Source organism: Artemia franciscana, chromosome 7 (assembly GCF_032884065.1).
Source record: "Artemia franciscana chromosome 7, ASM3288406v1, whole genome shotgun sequence".
Lineage (NCBI taxonomy): Eukaryota > Metazoa > Arthropoda > Branchiopoda > Anostraca > Artemiidae > Artemia > Artemia franciscana.
In genome coordinates, this window is record NC_088869.1 from 24625434 (window position 1) to 24643818 (window position 18385).

General features: G+C 37.4%; 1 protein-coding gene across 1 annotated transcript in view; it reads left to right on the top strand.

The window, feature by feature from the left end:
• LOC136029634 (nephrin-like) overlaps positions 1–18385 on the top strand; it is a 225769-nt gene that overhangs the window by 174222 nt on the left and 33162 nt on the right. The window contains exon 10 of the mRNA XM_065708135.1: positions 4397–4708. Within this exon, the coding sequence (XP_065564207.1) occupies positions 4397–4708 (312 nt within the window). The remainder of the gene's footprint in view (positions 1–4396; positions 4709–18385) is intronic.

An 18385-nucleotide genomic window follows, 5' to 3' on the forward strand; every position in this document is an offset into this window, starting at 1 on the left:
TATACGACCACCCTTTCCATAAAAATCTCATATACCTCCAGGGTATATGTTACAATCCTTGCCCCTGGGCTCCTATGGGGCTTTGTTAACCCTTGAGGCATTGTCATATGTTCTTTGGACTATTTTAAATAAAATGTCTATCTCAAAATTTCTATTGAATGCAATTAGAGAAAAGAGGACGTAGGGCGAGGGGCTAGTAGCCTTCTGATCACTTTTGACTCTTTAAAAGGACAACAAAACTTGTGATTTTTAATTCAATGTGGTACATAAACGGCTCTATAATTTCCTTCAGATGAATATGCTTTTGAGTCAGACACAGTTTGGGTTTCATAAGGGTCATTCCACGACCCACGCATTAAAACAGTAGGTTCAAAGTGTTAACTGTGCATTACACTCAGGTAACGTACCTATGTCTATTTTCATTGACATTAGAAAAGTGTTTGACACGTTGACTACCAAACACAGCTTCATCGAATGAGAAGTCTTGGAATAAATGTAGTTTGTTTAAGATGGTTTGAGAGCTACCTTTACAGTACGTCCCTTAAAGTCGTTTTAAATGATATAGTCTCATCGTCTTTTCCTGTGAAGTGCGGTGTATTTCATGGCTCTGTGCTGGGCCCATTACTTTATCCAGTTTCCGTGGACATGATGCGCTTTTATCTCCAGAATGCATGGATTACTTCTTTTGCGGATGACACTGTGCTAACAGTATTTTCAAAATCAGTCGATGATTTAATAGTAAAAGCCGATGATGCTCTCAATAAATTTGAGGTGTTTACAAGTTTAAGTTTGCTGTGCGTGAGTGTAAAGAAAAGTTTTTTCTGATATTCTGCATAGTGGGTGATTCTGTTGATGTAAGTAGTAAAGTCCTATTAGGTGAATATTCTATTTTACAAATTAAATCACTACGGTACCTTGGCTTCCATATTGATTCTAACCTATCGTTGAAGCATCATAGTGACATTATTTCCACCGAAATTGCTGGTGGAGTTGGCATCCTCAGAAGACTGACGCATATTCTACCGGAACGAACTCTTCGCATGATACATTTTGCAATAATCTACCCGTATATATCATACGGATGTTTAGTTTGGAGCAGCAATTTTTATGTTAATTACAAGCGTGTGCAAATTCTACAAAATAAAGCAGTAAGAATAATCGGGAAGTGCGTAAAAAGTGTTAAAGACACCACTGCATGTTTAAAGTCTCCAAGGCTACTGAATGTTGGACAGCTAAGGGACTATCGAGCGGCAGTGTTTGTGTTTTAATGAAACTTTTAATGAGTTTTGCTGTTTTAGAAGTTCTGTTCATGGGCACGATACAAGAAGATGTGATAACTTGGTTGTGGATATTCAAAGTAGTGTAAGATCTGGTTTTACTTTGAAGTATCTTGGCCCTTTTTTTTTTACTGTTAGGAAGGCTGAGCACCTCCCACAGTTTAAAAAAAAATTAAAGATAATTTGTTGGGGAATTAGTTTTTTTGTTATTGGAGGGGGGTTGGAGTGGGCTATAACGCTGGAGGGAGGTGCGGGTTGAAGGGGCTGGGGTGGAGGGAATTGTATTTGGATGAGGACTGTTACCCTGGGGGTGTTTGAGAGAAGGTGATTGTCTTTTTTCCTTTCTTTATTATTTTGATTAGTGTATGATGCTACTAAAAAAATTATGTAGGTTTTTTTATTATTATTTTTAATTTAGGATGACTTTGGGAATGTTTCTGTAGTTAATCGCTACACTTTAGCAAAATTTAAATTTTTCACTAGCGTAGTGATTTATATCTGTAATAGTTTATATTTTTGTTTATTATGTAAATAAAAGTCAAAAATAAAAGTCAAGAATGAGCCCCCTCCTATGTTTATACGACCACTTATTCCTTAAATAGCTTATATGTTAATAATGGGCAACTATTTAACTCACAGCCCTTGTCCTGAGGGCTCTAGGAAAGGGTTGTCATCCCCAAAGAAATAATTACGAGACCTTCCAACTATTTTGAAACAAAATAGCTATCTCAAAGTTTGGTTGGGCGTGTTTTGGGAAATTATCGATGGAGGGGGTCTGGTTGCCCTCCTTTTGCTTTTGACTTCTATAAAGGGCTCTAGAATTTTCAGTTTCCAGTTGAGTGAGCCCCTTTTGAAGTTCTTATGACAATTCATTGAATACGAAGTGCCTTAGTCAGAAGAAAAACAAATGAATAATACATTGGGCCCACATCGCTCTTTACTTAGGTACTGCTATTGCACTGCTTAATAAAAACATAATTAGTTCTAAGGAAGTGGTTGGAGATGGAAATTAATGCTTAATCCCTATTGATTTCTGGGAATATTTCTGGTCTTCGGTGTTATTATTAAAATAAAAAGGAACATTAAACCCCAAAACGAGCAGATCTTTCCCCTCTAGGAGGGTGGCTGCCCATTCCTTATCCGAAGCCTCCTCCTCCTGATTGTAGAAACTTTGGCGGATGTTCATTTGACCGAAAATTGAGAGTTCTAGTCCTCTTTTATGAGTCAAAAGTGATTTGAGACTAGCCAGCCCCCGTTATAGAACCGTTTTTTATAACTAGTGCTTTTGTTACCCCTTAGGATATCTAATCCACATTTTGTGGTGACTACTTTTTACTTTCTGCGAGGCACAAGTTTTGGCGAAGGAATTATCCAGGGGAAATTTTCTGCAGGAAATAACTTTAAGGGCAAAAGTGCTGGCCCCTTTCCGTTGCAGGTGTGAGAAAACGCCCAAGGTATTACACAAAGACTGTAAACAAACACAAAAGCATCATACTTCATCAATCATATATCATTTTATTACTACTAAAACACTATTACAAACATAATAAAGTTATTCAGCCCAAGAAGCTTTGCTTGTTATGGGCCATACAACACAATAATAAAGCACTAAAAGAACAATAAATAATACCCTAAATTAAATAATACATATGAAGTAAAGATGAGGAAGAATAAACACTAGCATACAGTAAAAAAAAAACTGGTAGTAATTATAATAATAGAAATAAGTAGAAACCAAGAAATTAGAGAAGGATGAAATACAAAGTTGCCATTAGAACACCAGAAAAAAATAGAAAAAAGACAAAGAAACAGTAAGTTTTAAAAGTTAAGAAGATTCCTGAAAACAATTTTAAAAACAATAAGAGATAGATATATCAGTTTGGAAAGAATTTCAAAAAGGAGAAACAAAAGGAAAAGAAAAAACAGGAAAAATAAAAACAAAGGAGAGAGAGAGAAATGACTAAACAGGAAAGACCTGACGAAAAAATGCCTTTGTAGAAAGAAATAGAGTGACATCCGGAGGGATGGAATTCCATAATAGAATTGATTGATATACAGGAGATTTCTAGGCTGCAGTAGATGATCGTTTTGGTAAAAGTAAATCGTCGAAAAGAACTACGTAAAAAAGAAGATCACCTACCTGAACCTGTCCGTGAAAAAAAAATTTGAAGGGGTGGTGGAAGAGAACCTAGAAAAGCAGAATGCGATAAATAAAGATTACTTATATCTACAATACGATCCAGTGGAGCTATTCCAGTATCATTATAAAGATCAGAGGAAGGGTAAAGCCGAGGGAGAAGAAAAGTAGCCTTCACTGTCCTATTTTGGGCTCTTTGAAGTGAGCAGAGAGGAGATATTTATTACTATAACCCCAGACAGAGCAGCAATAAGAAAGGTAAGGATAAATAAAAGCAGAATAAAGAGAAACCAAAACATCAGGAGGAAGAAACGAGTTAACCCGGTGCAACATTGAAGACTAGTGGAGGATTAAGGAACGTTGTGGTTTGAAAGAAAGAAAACAGTCAAGATACACACCAAGAAATTTCACCATAGTAGCTTGTGGTATAAAATCATTCCCATAAGTTAGGGTGATTGGCTCCTGTACGTCTCTCATATGGTAAGGGGTCCTGAAATTAACAATGGCACTCTTTTGGCTATTAAGAGCGATACCATTTGACCTGCATAAATCCTTTACCAAGAAAACCTTGAGCTATAGAAGTGGCAGGTGGCACGTCCACTGCAGCAATGAAAAAGTTTCTTTCATCAGAAAAAAAAACAGGGTGAACATGGGGATGAAGACCATCAACAAAATCATTAATATAAACTAGAAGCAAAAGTGGTCCAAGCGGATAGCCCTGTGGAACACCTTTCAATATAGACAAAATAGAGGAAGAAGAACCATTATACAAAACATACTGAGATCTCCCCGAGAGATAAGACAAAAACCATTCTACCAAAACATATTTAAAAGGCGCTTTCTTTTTCAACATACTATTTTCCGTTTTTCTTCATTTTATGACACAGCATATCAGTCTTTCCATTTTAGTCGTTTTTCAGGGCTTGTGAAATATCTTCAGATCCACCATAATTTAGATCTAATCAGCTATAACTTATTTCAGACATTCCGTTGTGTAGCGTTACAAATACCGTCACCGTGACTGTAGCCGGAGGAGACCTTGTAAACCTTACCTGCACTGCTGAAGCGTTTCCAGATCAGCTCTCCTTCAACTGGTCATTGAGTCCCCTTGGTCAGGACAGTCGGAGTGGAAGAACTTCTATCCCTGGGGCAACCGTTGTAGTTGATGGAAGGACAAGTATTTTAACATACAGGCCAATCGATGTACTATCAGACTATGGAATTGTATTTTGTCTTGCAAGCAATAAGATGGGAAATATGAAACGACCGTGCGCCTTTAATGTAACTAAAGAAGGTATTTGTTTTACAAATTAATCTCTTTACTTATTTATTCATCATCATGTAGCATTTATTTCCCTCTGTGGTTTCAAGGGCTTGTTTCCATATTAAGATTGAAATCGTTCTTTGTCAGCCCAGAAATGCTTCTATGCACTTAAAAAGATTAGACGGTTCGATGAAACACTATGATAAGGCTTTGATGTTGGAAAATTTTAATTCATTTTGAAAATTTTTGCTACATCAATAAATTTTCAATTAGTAATCAAAGTAGGCATGTGCGTACCAGGACATATGCAGACTTGATTGTGCAAAAGGGACAATAAGTAGAAAATCAAATCTCGGCAACCAGTCATTGAATATTTTAATCATATATATATATATATATATATATATATATATATATATATATATATATATATATATATATATATATATATATATATATATATGGATAGAAATACCATTGTATATACTATTATTTATAATTTTATCACGATTAAATTTTTCCCAACTATATTCAGATAATGTTTAGCAACAAATTTGGTTAGTTTCCAATAACACCGAGTGACTAATATACACTTTCCTTGTACTATCTTTAATAATGTACCCATATTTTGTGAATCACTTGCTGTTTGCTCGTCAGATTCTTCTTAGAATTATGAATAGCTCCAAATCTTCTTATGAGTAAAAACTTTCTATAATATTGCACTAATATGTACTAACATTACATAAAAATGCCATTTTAATTATTATTATCTATAATTTCAGCACGATGAAATTCTTACCGACTGTAGTTAGATAATGTTTGTCTCCAAACTTTTTTAGTTTCTAATAACAGTGAGTAACAGTGAGTAGCATTTGGTTAATTACGTGCTGTTTGCTAGTCAGATTCCTCTTAGAATTGTATATAGTTCCAGATCTTCATATGAATAAAACGATTGTATTAATATTGCACTAATATTTTCTTTTAACAGCAATTGATATTTAAGTATAAATACCATTGTAATAACTATTAATTATAATTTTAGTGCGATTAATTATTTACTGGCTACATTCAGATAATTTTTAGCTCCAAATCTTTTTAGTTTTTAATAACAGTGAGTAACTGATTTTCACTTTTTTGTGTTATGTAATATAATGCACCCGTATTTAATAAATCACGTGCTGTTTCCTCGTCGAATTGTTCTTAGAATCATGAACAGTTCAAGAGCTTCATTTGAGTAAAAAAATTTCGTTAATTTTTTCTAAAGCATATGTCCGGGGAAATATATTGTGTCTTGTCAAAAATATCTTTCTCTATGTACGGTTTTCTTTCATTCAAGCTTTTATTCTTAATGCAATACAACTTTTTATTCTTTACTCAACTTTATTCGTAATGCCATCTTTCATTTACTCTAGCTCTGAGCTGCTTTTAGTTTAACTGTTTTTTCTTAACTCAAAAATAAAGTCATAATAGCCTTATCGACCGTAGATGCAATGCAATTCAGATTATAAGTTGCTGACCCTAAAATATAATTGATTGTAAACAGCAAATACATCTTTGCACATTATTAATTAAAAAGAAACTTTCCAAAAAAGATTTTTTTTCAAAAAACTAAATCCCATATCCAACAGTTCGAGGTAAAGAACCGCAGTAATGAGTGACCCGGCTCAATAGTAACCGAAACTCTAAAAAAACGGAATTTTTATAACAATTGTTACATGAGAAGGATCGAATTTTTATGTTGATATCAAATATATATAAGTGTCATCAAGTTTAGACCATCAAAAGTTACGAGCCTGAGAAAATTTGCCTTATTTTAGAAAATAGGAAGAAAAAACCCTTAAGAGTCATAGAATCTTAACAAAAATCACACCATCAGATTCAACGTATCAGAGAACCCTACAGCAGAATTTTATATTTTTTGCCACAAGACAGAACACGTATGCGTGCTTATTTGTTTTTTTTTCTAGGGGTGATCGTATCGATCAAGTGGTCCTAGAATGTCGCGAGAGGGCTCGTTCTAACGGAAATTAAAAGTTCTAGTGCCCTTTTTGAGTGACAAAAAAATTGAACGGCAACTAGGCCCCCTCCCACACTCATTTTTTTCCAAAGTCATCGGATCACAATTCTGAGATAGCCATTTTATTCAGCATAGTCGAAAAACCTAATAAACATGTCCTTGGGAACGACTTATTCACCCACAGTCCCGATGGGAGGGGCTGCAAGTCATAAACTTTGACAAGTGTTTACATATAGTAATGGTTATTGGGAAGTGTAAAGACGCTTTCAGGGGGATTTTGGTTGGGGGGGTTGGGGGGAGGGGGTCATGCGGCGGGAACTTTCCATGGGTATTACTTTTCAGTATTTTTTTTAAACAATGAAAAATAAACATGAAAAAAAGTTTCGACTGAAAGTGAGGAGCAGCATTAAAACTTAAAACGAACAGAAACTATTACGCATATGAGGGGTTCAGCTCCTCCTAATACACCTCTCTTTAAGCTGAAGTAATTTTATTAACTTCAACTATTTATTCTATGGCCTTTGTGATTCAGGGGTCATTCTTAAGGAATTGGGACAAAATTTAAGGTTTGTGTAGAGAGTGAGGTATTGACGAAGGTGTGAACCCCCTCATATACGTAATAAAAACATACGAATATAGAAGTTCGTTACGTATGTTAATTCGTAAATTACGTACATTTTTAATAATAAAAACATTCGTAAAAAATTAAAAGTTCTAGTTGCCTTTTTAAATAACCAAAAAAATGAAGGGTAACTAGGCCTACTCCCCCGCTCCTTTTTACTCAAAGTCGTCCGATCAAAACTATAAAAAAAAAGCCATTTAGCCAAAAAAGATAATTAAATATTCAAATTTCGTTCTAATTAGTCATGTGTGGAGAACCAAAATCAAAACATGCATTAATTAAAAAACGTTCAGAAATTAAATAAGAAATCAAGTTTTTCAACTGAAATTAAGGAGCGACATGAAAACTTAAAACCAACAGAAATCACTCCGTATATGAAAGGGGCTGTTCCCTCCTCGATACCCCGCTCTTTACGCTAAAGTTTTTTGCTGTTTTAAAAAGTGGAGTTGAGAGAAAGAGTCAAACTTTAGCGTAAAGAGCGGGGTATTGAGGACGGAACAGCCCCTTTCATATACGGAGTAATTTCTGTTCGCTTTAAGTTTTAATGTCACTCCTTACTTTCAGTTAAAAAAACTTCTTTTTTTTATTTAATTTTAAACTTAAGATCAGATGAAACAAAAACCTACTATTACTCAAACGAAAAATAACCAGAAATTACTATTGAAGAATAAATGAAAACCAAAACAAACAAAAATCAAATAAACAACCACTACAAAAAATAACAGGTGCTAATACAAATGAAGACTATAAATCTTAAAACCTTACCTTAGACCTTAGATCCTCCAGAGCCAGGGTTGGCGTATATGGCGTCAAAAACTCGCCAGACATCCCAGGGCTGAGCTGCAGTCGTGACGTCCTCCCACTATGGTTGAAGAGACATCTCCACATTACCCATGTCTCTGTTGTACTGTCGTCGTAAGGTGTGTCTTGGGCGACCTCTTTTACGCCTCCCCTCGGGGCGCCACCCATATAATTAATTCGGGAGTCGATCCTTTAGTATACAGAGGACGTGGCCAAGGTATGTCCATCTCTTACGTTTAGGAAGGTCAGTAACTAATGGCTGACCGGTTTGTCGGCAAACTTCCATGTTGGTGACCTTTTCAAGCCACGATTTGTTCAGGATTTTCCAAAGGCACATGTTTTCGAAGGCTGGGACATGTTTCTCCAGCTAGGTCTTTAGTTTCCAGCATTCAATGGCATAGAGGAGGATGGATATCACATTGTTATTCAGGAGGCGGAGCTTGAAGCGCATAGAGTATTTACCATTGCGCCAGACTGGTTTAAACTTGTTAAAAGCCATTGTCCCTTGTCCCATCTTCCTCTTATTTTTTTGGCTATTACACCATCGTATTCAATTCAACTCCCGAGATGCTTAAACTCCTTGACCTGCTCAATTGTTTTATCTTTGCATTTTAGTATCAGCGGGGAGTCGGATGTGGCCATACTCTTTATTTTACTAACATGTACTGCAAGTCCCATTTTCTCGACCTTTTGGTCTATGGCATCTAGTAGCAGCTACAGTTACAGTTTCGCTTTTACAAGAAGACCAACGTCATCTGCGAAGTCCAGATCAGAGATCTGTTAGCTGCTAATCTTCACTCCAATGCCTGATGACTTCCGTAGAATATAGTCCATTGCAATGACTAACAGAAACGGGGATAGGATACATCCTTGTTTGACACCAGACATTATCTTGAAGAAAGGCGTGTCCCCATTTTCTAGTACTCCGTAATATTTCAAAATCTTTCATAAAGTGTCTCGGTCAACAGAATCGAATGCCTTTTCAAAATCAATGAAGAACAGGTATAGCTTTCTGTTCCATTCTCTGGACTCTTCCACCATCAGTCTAAGAATGAAAATAAGATCAGAGCTAGACCTACCAGGTGAGAACCGGTGTTGCTCTTCCCTGGGGTGTGAGTCTAGGGCTGCTCTTAGGCGTTGCAATATAAATGAGATCAACATTTTACTAGGCACAGACGTCCAGTTGATGCCCCTCCAATTGTCACAAATTTGTCCATCGCCTTTCTTGAAGAATTTGGCCAGTATAACTCTGGTCCAATCGTTTGGGACTTTCCGGATGGCCACTAAAAGATCATTCCATACAAATTTTCAGGCTTGAAGGAACGCTTTCTGCATCTCTTTCGTAATCCCATTGACTCCAGGTGCAGGCCAATTTTTCAGCTTTTTCACAGCTGTCGTCACTCCGTCCATACTAGTGGGGGGGGGGGGTCAGCACTTACTTCAATTTGTAACAACGACGTATCCAGTACTGTTTCTGGATCATCAGGTCTGGGCCTACTTAAGACTTTCCCGAGATGTGAAGCCCATCTCTCGTCAGCTTTCTGTGGATACGAAATAACGTCTCCCATTTTCATCTTTTACAAGGGATGTACGATCTGTTTTCTCTCCAACTATCTCGTTTGTTAGTTGATAAACCATTTTCGAGTCTCCTTTCTTTGCAGATTCTTCTGCAATCGGTGCTTTTCTATCAATGGCAATTCTTTTGTCTTTCCTGGCACTTATTTTCACCGCTTTATCCTCTTTTTGTAAGGGAGCTGTAATTGGGCTTTTAGCTCAGGGCTCGACGTATTCAGGATAAGAGTTCGGGTCTCCTTGCATTTACTGATGCATTACCAGTTGTCATCCGATATCTATTCTTATTTCTTTATTTTCTTGAAGCCAAGGATGGCCTTCGCAACGTCATGGTACAAACTCTTGACTGAGGTCCATGTGTTCTCAACATCAGAGTCATCGGCTTTGTCAAGCAGGTTTAACGCTTCAAATCTGTTATGTAACGATATGCAGAAGTTTTTGCGGATGTCATCATCTTTCAGCTTGTCGATGTCGAATTGTTTATATGTTGCGGCGACAGTTTTCCGCTTCTGAGCTTCAGTTTGATACTTCGGCCATCATCAGGATGTGGTCTGAATTAACATCTGCTCCTCAAAAGTCCCTCATGTCTCATAGGCTACTTTTCAAACGTTTTGACATGTGGAAATGGTCGATTTGATTCTTTGTTCAGCCGTCAGGGGACACCCACGTGTACTTATGAATCGTTTCATGGTCTAACATACCATCGCCTATTATCAGATCGTTGCTTAGTCCATAAGCAGTTATGAGTGTACCATTCTCATTTATCTCTCCCATGTCATGTGGGCCCAGAACTTCAGGCAGTACTGGCGGTCTGCACCGACTTTAGCCTTTAGATCGCCAACCAAACAGAGTATATCATGCCTGGGAATGTCTTTGGTGGCTGAGTGTAGCATGTTATAGAAAGCATAGTTTTCCTCTTCATCAGCTTCGTTAGTTGGAGCGTAGCAGGCTATGATGGGCATTTTTTGTGATTTAATACGAAGCAAGCTGTCATTATCTGTTCGTTAACTGGGTTCCAGTTTGTCATTGCTTTTCGTCCAAGTGGCGACATCAGAAGTCCTACATCAGCGCGGTGGATGGAAAGCTGACCACTAAATGCCATGGCATATCCATCACCGAACTTTTCTAATCCATTTCCAGTCCACCTTATTTCACTGAGAACGAATATTTGGCTGAGGTATTTTCTCACCTCTTTAACAACTTGCTCTGTCTTGGATATCTGGTTCATCGTTCTCACGTTCCAAAAACCCTTTTCTGTTTCGCAGTCAAAAATCGGGTTTGGGGGCGTATGAGGATCGTTGTCTGAGGAGATGATGTAACTAAGGCTGTTGTAGACGTTTCAGTTGCAGTTGTTTGTCCCCTGAGGATTGCCCCTTAAGGTCCCGGGTGTGGGCTGTAAGCCCACAGCCCAACCCTCCTCGTTTGCGGACTTGGACCGTCATGCTCCCCCGACCTATGTGTGGCAAGGGATCTTTACATGGTTGAATTAAAACCAGTAAAGCTTAAATTGAATATGTAAATCAAGTTTAAAACTAACAAAAAATACTTTGCTATTGATGTATAAACGAAACAAAAAACGAACATAAACTAAATAAACAATTCTAGCAAACCAACACAATAAGTACTAATATAAATGAAGAAATAAATCTTAAAAGAAGTGAAAATTAATTTGAATATGCAAATAAAGTTTGAAATGAACAAAACTCCACTACAAACAAGAGTTTGGAGTTTATCTCCTTCTCTCATGGTAAAAGTCTAAAACCTACTGCGTCATTGCCGCTTTACTGAAAACTACATGTATCTTGAACAGTCTTGGAGAGTAGAAATAAAATCAAACTGAAAATTTGGTATATAATTATATTGATTATTGAAAAATGATCAGTTCAAGATTTTATTTTCATTATAAATTGTATTTTCATTTTCAATAATGTAATAACTTGAAACGAAAATATTTGTAATATAACTCGTTTCAAACAGTTCGTGTTAACGAACTGTAGTAAGGAGCGACCCGGCTCAATAGTAACCAAAACTTTAAAAAATGGAATTTTGATACCAATAGCTTCATCAAAAGAATCGCATTTTAATTCTGATATTAAATATATAAGTTTCATCAAGTTTAGTCTTACCCATAAAAATTTACGAGCATGAGAAAATTTGCCTCATTTTAGAAAATAGGGGTAAACAACCCCTACAAGTCATAGAATCTTAACAAAAATCACACCATCAGATTCAGCTTATCAGAAAACCCTATTGTACAAGTTTCAAGCTCCTAACTACAAAAACGTGGAATTTTGTATCTTTTGCCAGAAGGCAGATCACGGATGCGTCTGTATTTGTTTGTTTGTTTGTTTTTTGTTTTTGTTTTTTTTTCCCAGGGGTGATCGTATCGACCCAGTGGTCCAAGGATCTTGCGAGAGGTCCCATTCTAACGGAAATGAAAAGTTCTAGTGCCCTTTTTAAGTGACCTAAGAAATTGGAGGGTACCTAGGCCCCCTCCCACGCTAATTATTTTCCCAAAGTCAACGGATCAAAATTCTGAGATAGGCCTTCTTTTCAGTTGAATCGAAAAACCTTATAACTATGTCTTTGGGGACGATTTACTCCTCCAAAGTCTCCATGGGAGGGGCTACAAGTTACAAACTTTGACCAGCGCTTACATATAGTAATGGTTATTGGTAAAGGATACGGCATTAGACTTTACAGTCCGTACCGGCGGTGCTGATCTCCGTTTCTTGGCCCTTCAGCCAGGAAGTGCAATGGGGGGTTGGGGGCCAGCCATCCTGTGCTTTCGCACACCCTTCCTGTTTACCTAACAGGTAAACAGCTCCTAAACCAATAAATGGTTATTTGGAAGTGTACAGACGTTTTCAGGGGGATTTTTTGGTTGGGGGGGCGTGATAAGAGGGGAATATGTTGGGGGAACTTTCCTTGGGGGAAATTATCATGGGAGAAGACAATTTCCGTGAAGGGAGCTCACAATTTTCTAGCATTATTAAAAAAAAAACAAAGAAAAAATAAATATGAAAAAGTTTTTTCAACTGAAAGTAAGGAGCAGAATTAAAACTTAAAACGAACAGAAATTATTACGCATATGATGGGCTTACCTCCTCCTAATACCTCGCTCTTTACGCTAAAGTATTTTTAGTAATTTCAACTATTTATTCTATTGCTTTTGTGATTCAGGGGTCATTCTTAAGAAATAGGGACAAAATTTAAGCTTTAGTGTAAAGAGCAAGGTACTGACGAGGGAGTGAACCCCCTCATATATGTAATGAAAACATGAGAATACGGAAGTTCGTTACGTAAGCTAATTTATAAGTTACGTATATCTTTTACTAATAAAAACTTTCGTAAAAAATTAGAAGTTCTAGTTGCCTTTTTAAGTAACCAAAAAATTGAGGGGACAAATAGGCCTCCTCCCCCACTCCTTTTTTTCTCAAAATCATTCGATCAAGACTATGAGAAAGCCAAATAGCAAAAAAAAATTATGCAAATGTCGTTTTAATTAGTCATCTGCGGAGAGCCAAAATCAAAGCATGGATTGATTCAAAAATGTTCAGAAATTAAATAAAAAAAAAACAAGTTTTTTTACTGTTTTAAAAAGTAGAGTTAAGAGAAAGAGTCAAACGCCCAACTCTTGTTTGTAGTGATTTTTATTCATTTCAAGCTATATTTGCATATTCAATTTAAGTTTCACTCGTTTTGAGATTCGTTTATATTAGTACTATGTTGGTTTATAGTAGTTTCTGGTCGTTTGAGTTTGAGTTCTTGTAGGTTTCTAGTTCTTCTGATCTTAAGTTTAACATGGCCTTCAATTTTCTTTAACAACTTCTTTTCAGGAGAGTTTTTTTTAAATTAATTTCAGCTCATTTTGATCGCAAAAGTTTCAAGTTTTTATTAAAATTCCCTATTACAAACCTGTTTTTATTCCAGAATAACAGCGAATAACTAATTAAATTAATCTGAAGATTTGTATATATAATGATATTAATTGCTGAAAGCTCACCAACTCAAGATTTTGTTTCACTCAGGACCGGATTTAAAGCTTTAACGCTTCTAGGACCAAGGGTTTTGCCGCTCCATTTTTGCAAGATTTTCGGGAAAATTCCCAGAGCTTCGAATATAGTGAAAGCCGCAGGACCTAGTGGACCTATTGGTTTATCTTCACCTGGTTTCACTGCAGTTTTCATTTTAGTTTCAATTCTGTAATAAGTACAAAAGAAAATATTTGTAATACAATTCATCTTCATAAAGTGCCAAACGCAGTAGGTCTTAGGATTTTTCTGTTAGGGAAACGGCAGTACCCCAACTATTGTTTTTTAGTGACAGGTGTGCTGAACAGTTTTAGAAAGAGGTAATAAAGTTAAACTGAATTCCCATGTTTTTTGGAATAAAATATCGTGTTTTTTGGTGGGGGGGGGGGCATTGAGGAGGGCCAGGGGTCAGCTCTCATGATTGATCATTGATGGGTTTTTTTGTGGGAGGGTTATCACACCATGGAAGACCAGGGGTCGCTTCCATACGTTTTGGAATAAAATATCGCTAATAAGTTGTTTCTTTTTTTTGGAGAGGGGACGGGGGACAAGCCATTGACGGCTAGGGTTGACTTGTCATAATTCTTGGAATGAAATATCGTTAATAATATTTCTTTTGGGGAGGGGGATTGGGCCATGCAGGGAGGGCCGGGGATCAGCTCCCTTACATTTTGGAGTAAAATATCACTAATAAGTTTTTGAGTGGGGTTGGGAGTTGGGCTTATCTGATCTTTGAACTATTTAAAAACTCTCGCATAACAACCTTATATGCCCCCAGGGCATAACACACAACACTTGCCCCCGGGCACTGGAAGATTATCTGGTCTTTTTACTTATTTTAACCAAATGGCTATCTAAAAAAATTGATCGAGTAGACTCCGGGTTAAGAGTACAGGGGGCCTATTTGCCCTTTGGTCCCTTCTGACTCTTAAAGAGAACTAGAACTATCAATTTCTAATAGAATGAGCCCCTTCAAAGTTTATGCGATCATTCTTTCTATGAAAACCTTTTATGCCCCCGGGGCGTAACTTACGACACTTTCCCCGAGCTCTGGGGGGGGGGGTAATTAAGTTGACCCCAAAGTTTTTTTCATTTGATCTTTAAACTATTTTGAACAAAATGGCTATATCAAGACTTTGATTGAAACATTTTTGAAAAATAAGGGCCTTGGGATCACTAATTGCCCTCCGATCACTTTTAACTCTGAAAAAGGGCGCTAAAAATTCTGAATTACAATCAAATGAGCCTCCTTCGTTTTTATTACTATCCCTTCCATGAAAACCTTAAATGCTCTCGGGACATAAGTTACAACCCTCCCCCGAGCATTGAGGGGGCTTGTTGACACGAAGTTTTTGTTTACTGATCGTTGGACTATTTCAAAGAAAATGGCTTTCTTAAAACGATCGGATATGTTTAAGGAGAAACGGGTGTGGAGGATGGGTAGATGTTCTCCGATCACTTTTGACAATTGGAAGGTCACTAGAACTTTTAATTTGCAATCAAATGAGCTACCTCTGAAGTTTACACGACCACCTCTTACATGAAAACCTTATATATCCCTGAGGCATAACTTAAAACACTCGCAACTGGGCTCTTGGGGGCTGTTTCGACCCCTAAGTTGTTTTAACAAGATGACTGTCTCAAAATTTTATTGGATGGATTTAGGGAAAAAGGGCACGGGGGAGATAGTTGCCCTCCAGCCTCTTTTGAATCTTAAAAAGTGAACTAGAACATTCACTTTCTAATCAAACGAACCCCATTCGAAGGTTATACGAGCACCCCTTCCAAAACAACTGTATATGCCCCCAGGACTTAACTTACAATGCCTACCCCTGGGCCCTGGGGGCTTTGTCGACAACGTAGTCTTGTTATGCACTATTTTAGGAATACTTATTGGATACATTTGGGGGGTAAAATGGCCTGAAGGGGCCCAGTTGTCATCCGTTCACTTTTGACTCTTAAAAGGGTACTATAACTTCTGATTTCCAATCGAATGAGCCCTCTTCGAAGTTATACAACCAATGCTTCCATATGAAGTGTCTCTGGAAAAATAATAATAAAATATTGGAGCCTTATGACCTTAGAATTGACATGGGGAGGCTAGACGCCACTGGATCACTTTTGACTTTTACAAAGGGAACTACAATCATTCGAGTCACCTCAGAAGTTTAAAGACCTCATCTTTCATTCAAACCTTACATACCCCGAGTCATAAGATACAACCATTTACCAGGAATCGGGGGAGGGGGCTATGTTAATCTTTAAGATTTCGTTATCCGAGCGTTGGACGCTCGAATTTTGATCGGATGTGTTTGGGAAACAGAGGGTGTTAGGGGTATAGGCGCCATTTGATAGCTTTTGATGACTCTAAAAAGATAACTAGAACTTTCGATTCCAATCAAATGAGTCACCTCTGACTTACAACACTTATCCGCGGGCTTTGGGAGGGTTTTAGGCCCGGGAGTTTTTGTTATTTGGCCTTTAAACTAATTTGGACAGAATGGCTATCTCAAAATTTTCATCAAATTCGTTTGGGGAAAAGGCCTTGTGGGGGATAGGGGTTGATGCCCTCTGATAACTTTTTACTTCTAAAAAGCGGCAACGTATTTTCTTATTTATAATTGAATCAACCCCCTGCAAAGTCTACACGACCATTCCTTCCATAAAAACCTTATATACCCCCGGGACTTAATTTGCAACACCTGTTCCCGCGTTCTGGGGGATCGTGTTATCCCTGGCGTTTATGTTATATTATCTTTGGTCCAGTTTCAACAAAAGGGTTGTATAAAAAATCAATTGGATGAAATTTGGGGTGAGAGGGTTGCAGGGGGAGGGTTTGTTGCCATTGGATCACTTTTGACTCTTAAAAGAGGAATTAGAACCTTCAATTTATAATATTTTGGGTCTCGTCTGGGACAACCTCTTCCATTAAATCTTATATGCCCTTTGGATATAAATTAACACCCTTGCCCTGGCTCTGGGGGGGGGAGGAGTATGTCGACCCTGAAGTTTTGTCATCTGATCGTTGAACTATTACAAACGAAATGGCTATCTCAAAATTTGGGTTCTAGTTTCCTTTGTAAAAGTCAAAAGTGATCCAATGGCATCTAGCCTTCCCCCGTCAATTCTAAGGCCATAGGGATCCAATATTTTATTATCATTTTCCCAGAGACACTTCACATGGAAGCATTAATCGCATAAACTTCGAAGAGGGCTCATTCGATTGGAAATCAGAGGTTATAGTGCCCTTTTTAAGAGTCAAAAGTGACCGGAGGGCAACTAGCCCACTTCACGCCCTTTCCCCTCCTCAAATTCATCCAATAAATATTTTTAAAATAATACAAAAATGTGATAACAAAACTATGTTGTCGACAAAGCCCGTCAGGGACCAATGGGTAGGCCTTGTAAGTTTTGTCCTGGGGGCATATACAGCTATTATGGAAGGGGTGTTCGTAAAATGGCTATCTAAAAATTTTAATTAGATGGATCTGGGGAAAAAAAGCTTTAGGATGGAGGAGGGAGGTAAATGCCCTCCAGTCTCTTTCGATGACACTTAAAAGATAACAATAAATTTCAATTTCCAACCAAATGAGCCACCTCTGAAGTTTATATGACCCTCCCTCACATAAAACTTTATATGCCTCCGGGGCATAAGTCAAAACCCTTGCCCCGAGCTCTGGGGGGATTGTTGTGACTCCTAAGTTTTATTATTGGATCTTTAAACTATTCTGTAAAAACAGCTATCTCAAAATTTTGATCTGAAGATTTGGGGGGAAAAAGGCCTTAGGAGAGGGGCTGGTTACCTTCCGCTCACTATTAACTTTTAAAAATGGGCACTTAAAATTCCGATTTACGGTCGAACAAGCCCCTCCGAAGTTTACAAGGCTATTCCTTCCATAAAAATCTTATATGCCCCACGGCATAATTTACAACACTTGCCGCCTGGTTTTGGGGCTATGTTATCCCTGAAATTTTTGTTATATGATCTTTAGTCTATTTTGAACAAAAAGGCTATATAAGAAATTTGATCGAAAGAATTTGGGGAAAATAGAGTTTAAGGGGGGGGGGGGTTTGTTGCCATCGGACCACTTTTGACTCTTAAAAAGGGAGTTAGAACTTACAATTTCTGATCATTTGAGTTCCATTTGAAGTTTATGCGACATGTCTTCCCCAAAAACCTTATATGCCCCCGGGATATAAGTTACATTCCTGGGTATTTTTTCCAAGACCACATAGCCTTTTCTGTGACGAGACAAATTAGAGTTCCAAATAGGGACAGGTCCTTTTATTAGACAGTGAAACAAAGGATATACAAAAGCTCTAGATGCTTCGATGACAGAGTCGGTCATCATCATCAGTAGAGCTACTAACGTATCAAAATTAAAACAAACTATATAATTACATACTTAAAAAAAAATAGTCACTTCAGGGCCAAAACAAAGTCACTGGTCTATTGAATTAAAAAGCTTACTAACTGTTCCTGAATTAGGTAATACTGGGTTAAATATTGTTGCAATCAAAAATGAAATGCTGCTGAATTTATAGGTTCCAAATGTATCTTCTTATTCTTCTGAAATGAAACATGTTGCTGATTCTAATGAAATGAAATGTTGCTGATTCTAAGGACGGAACTTAAATAAGAAGATAATTTAAGCACATAT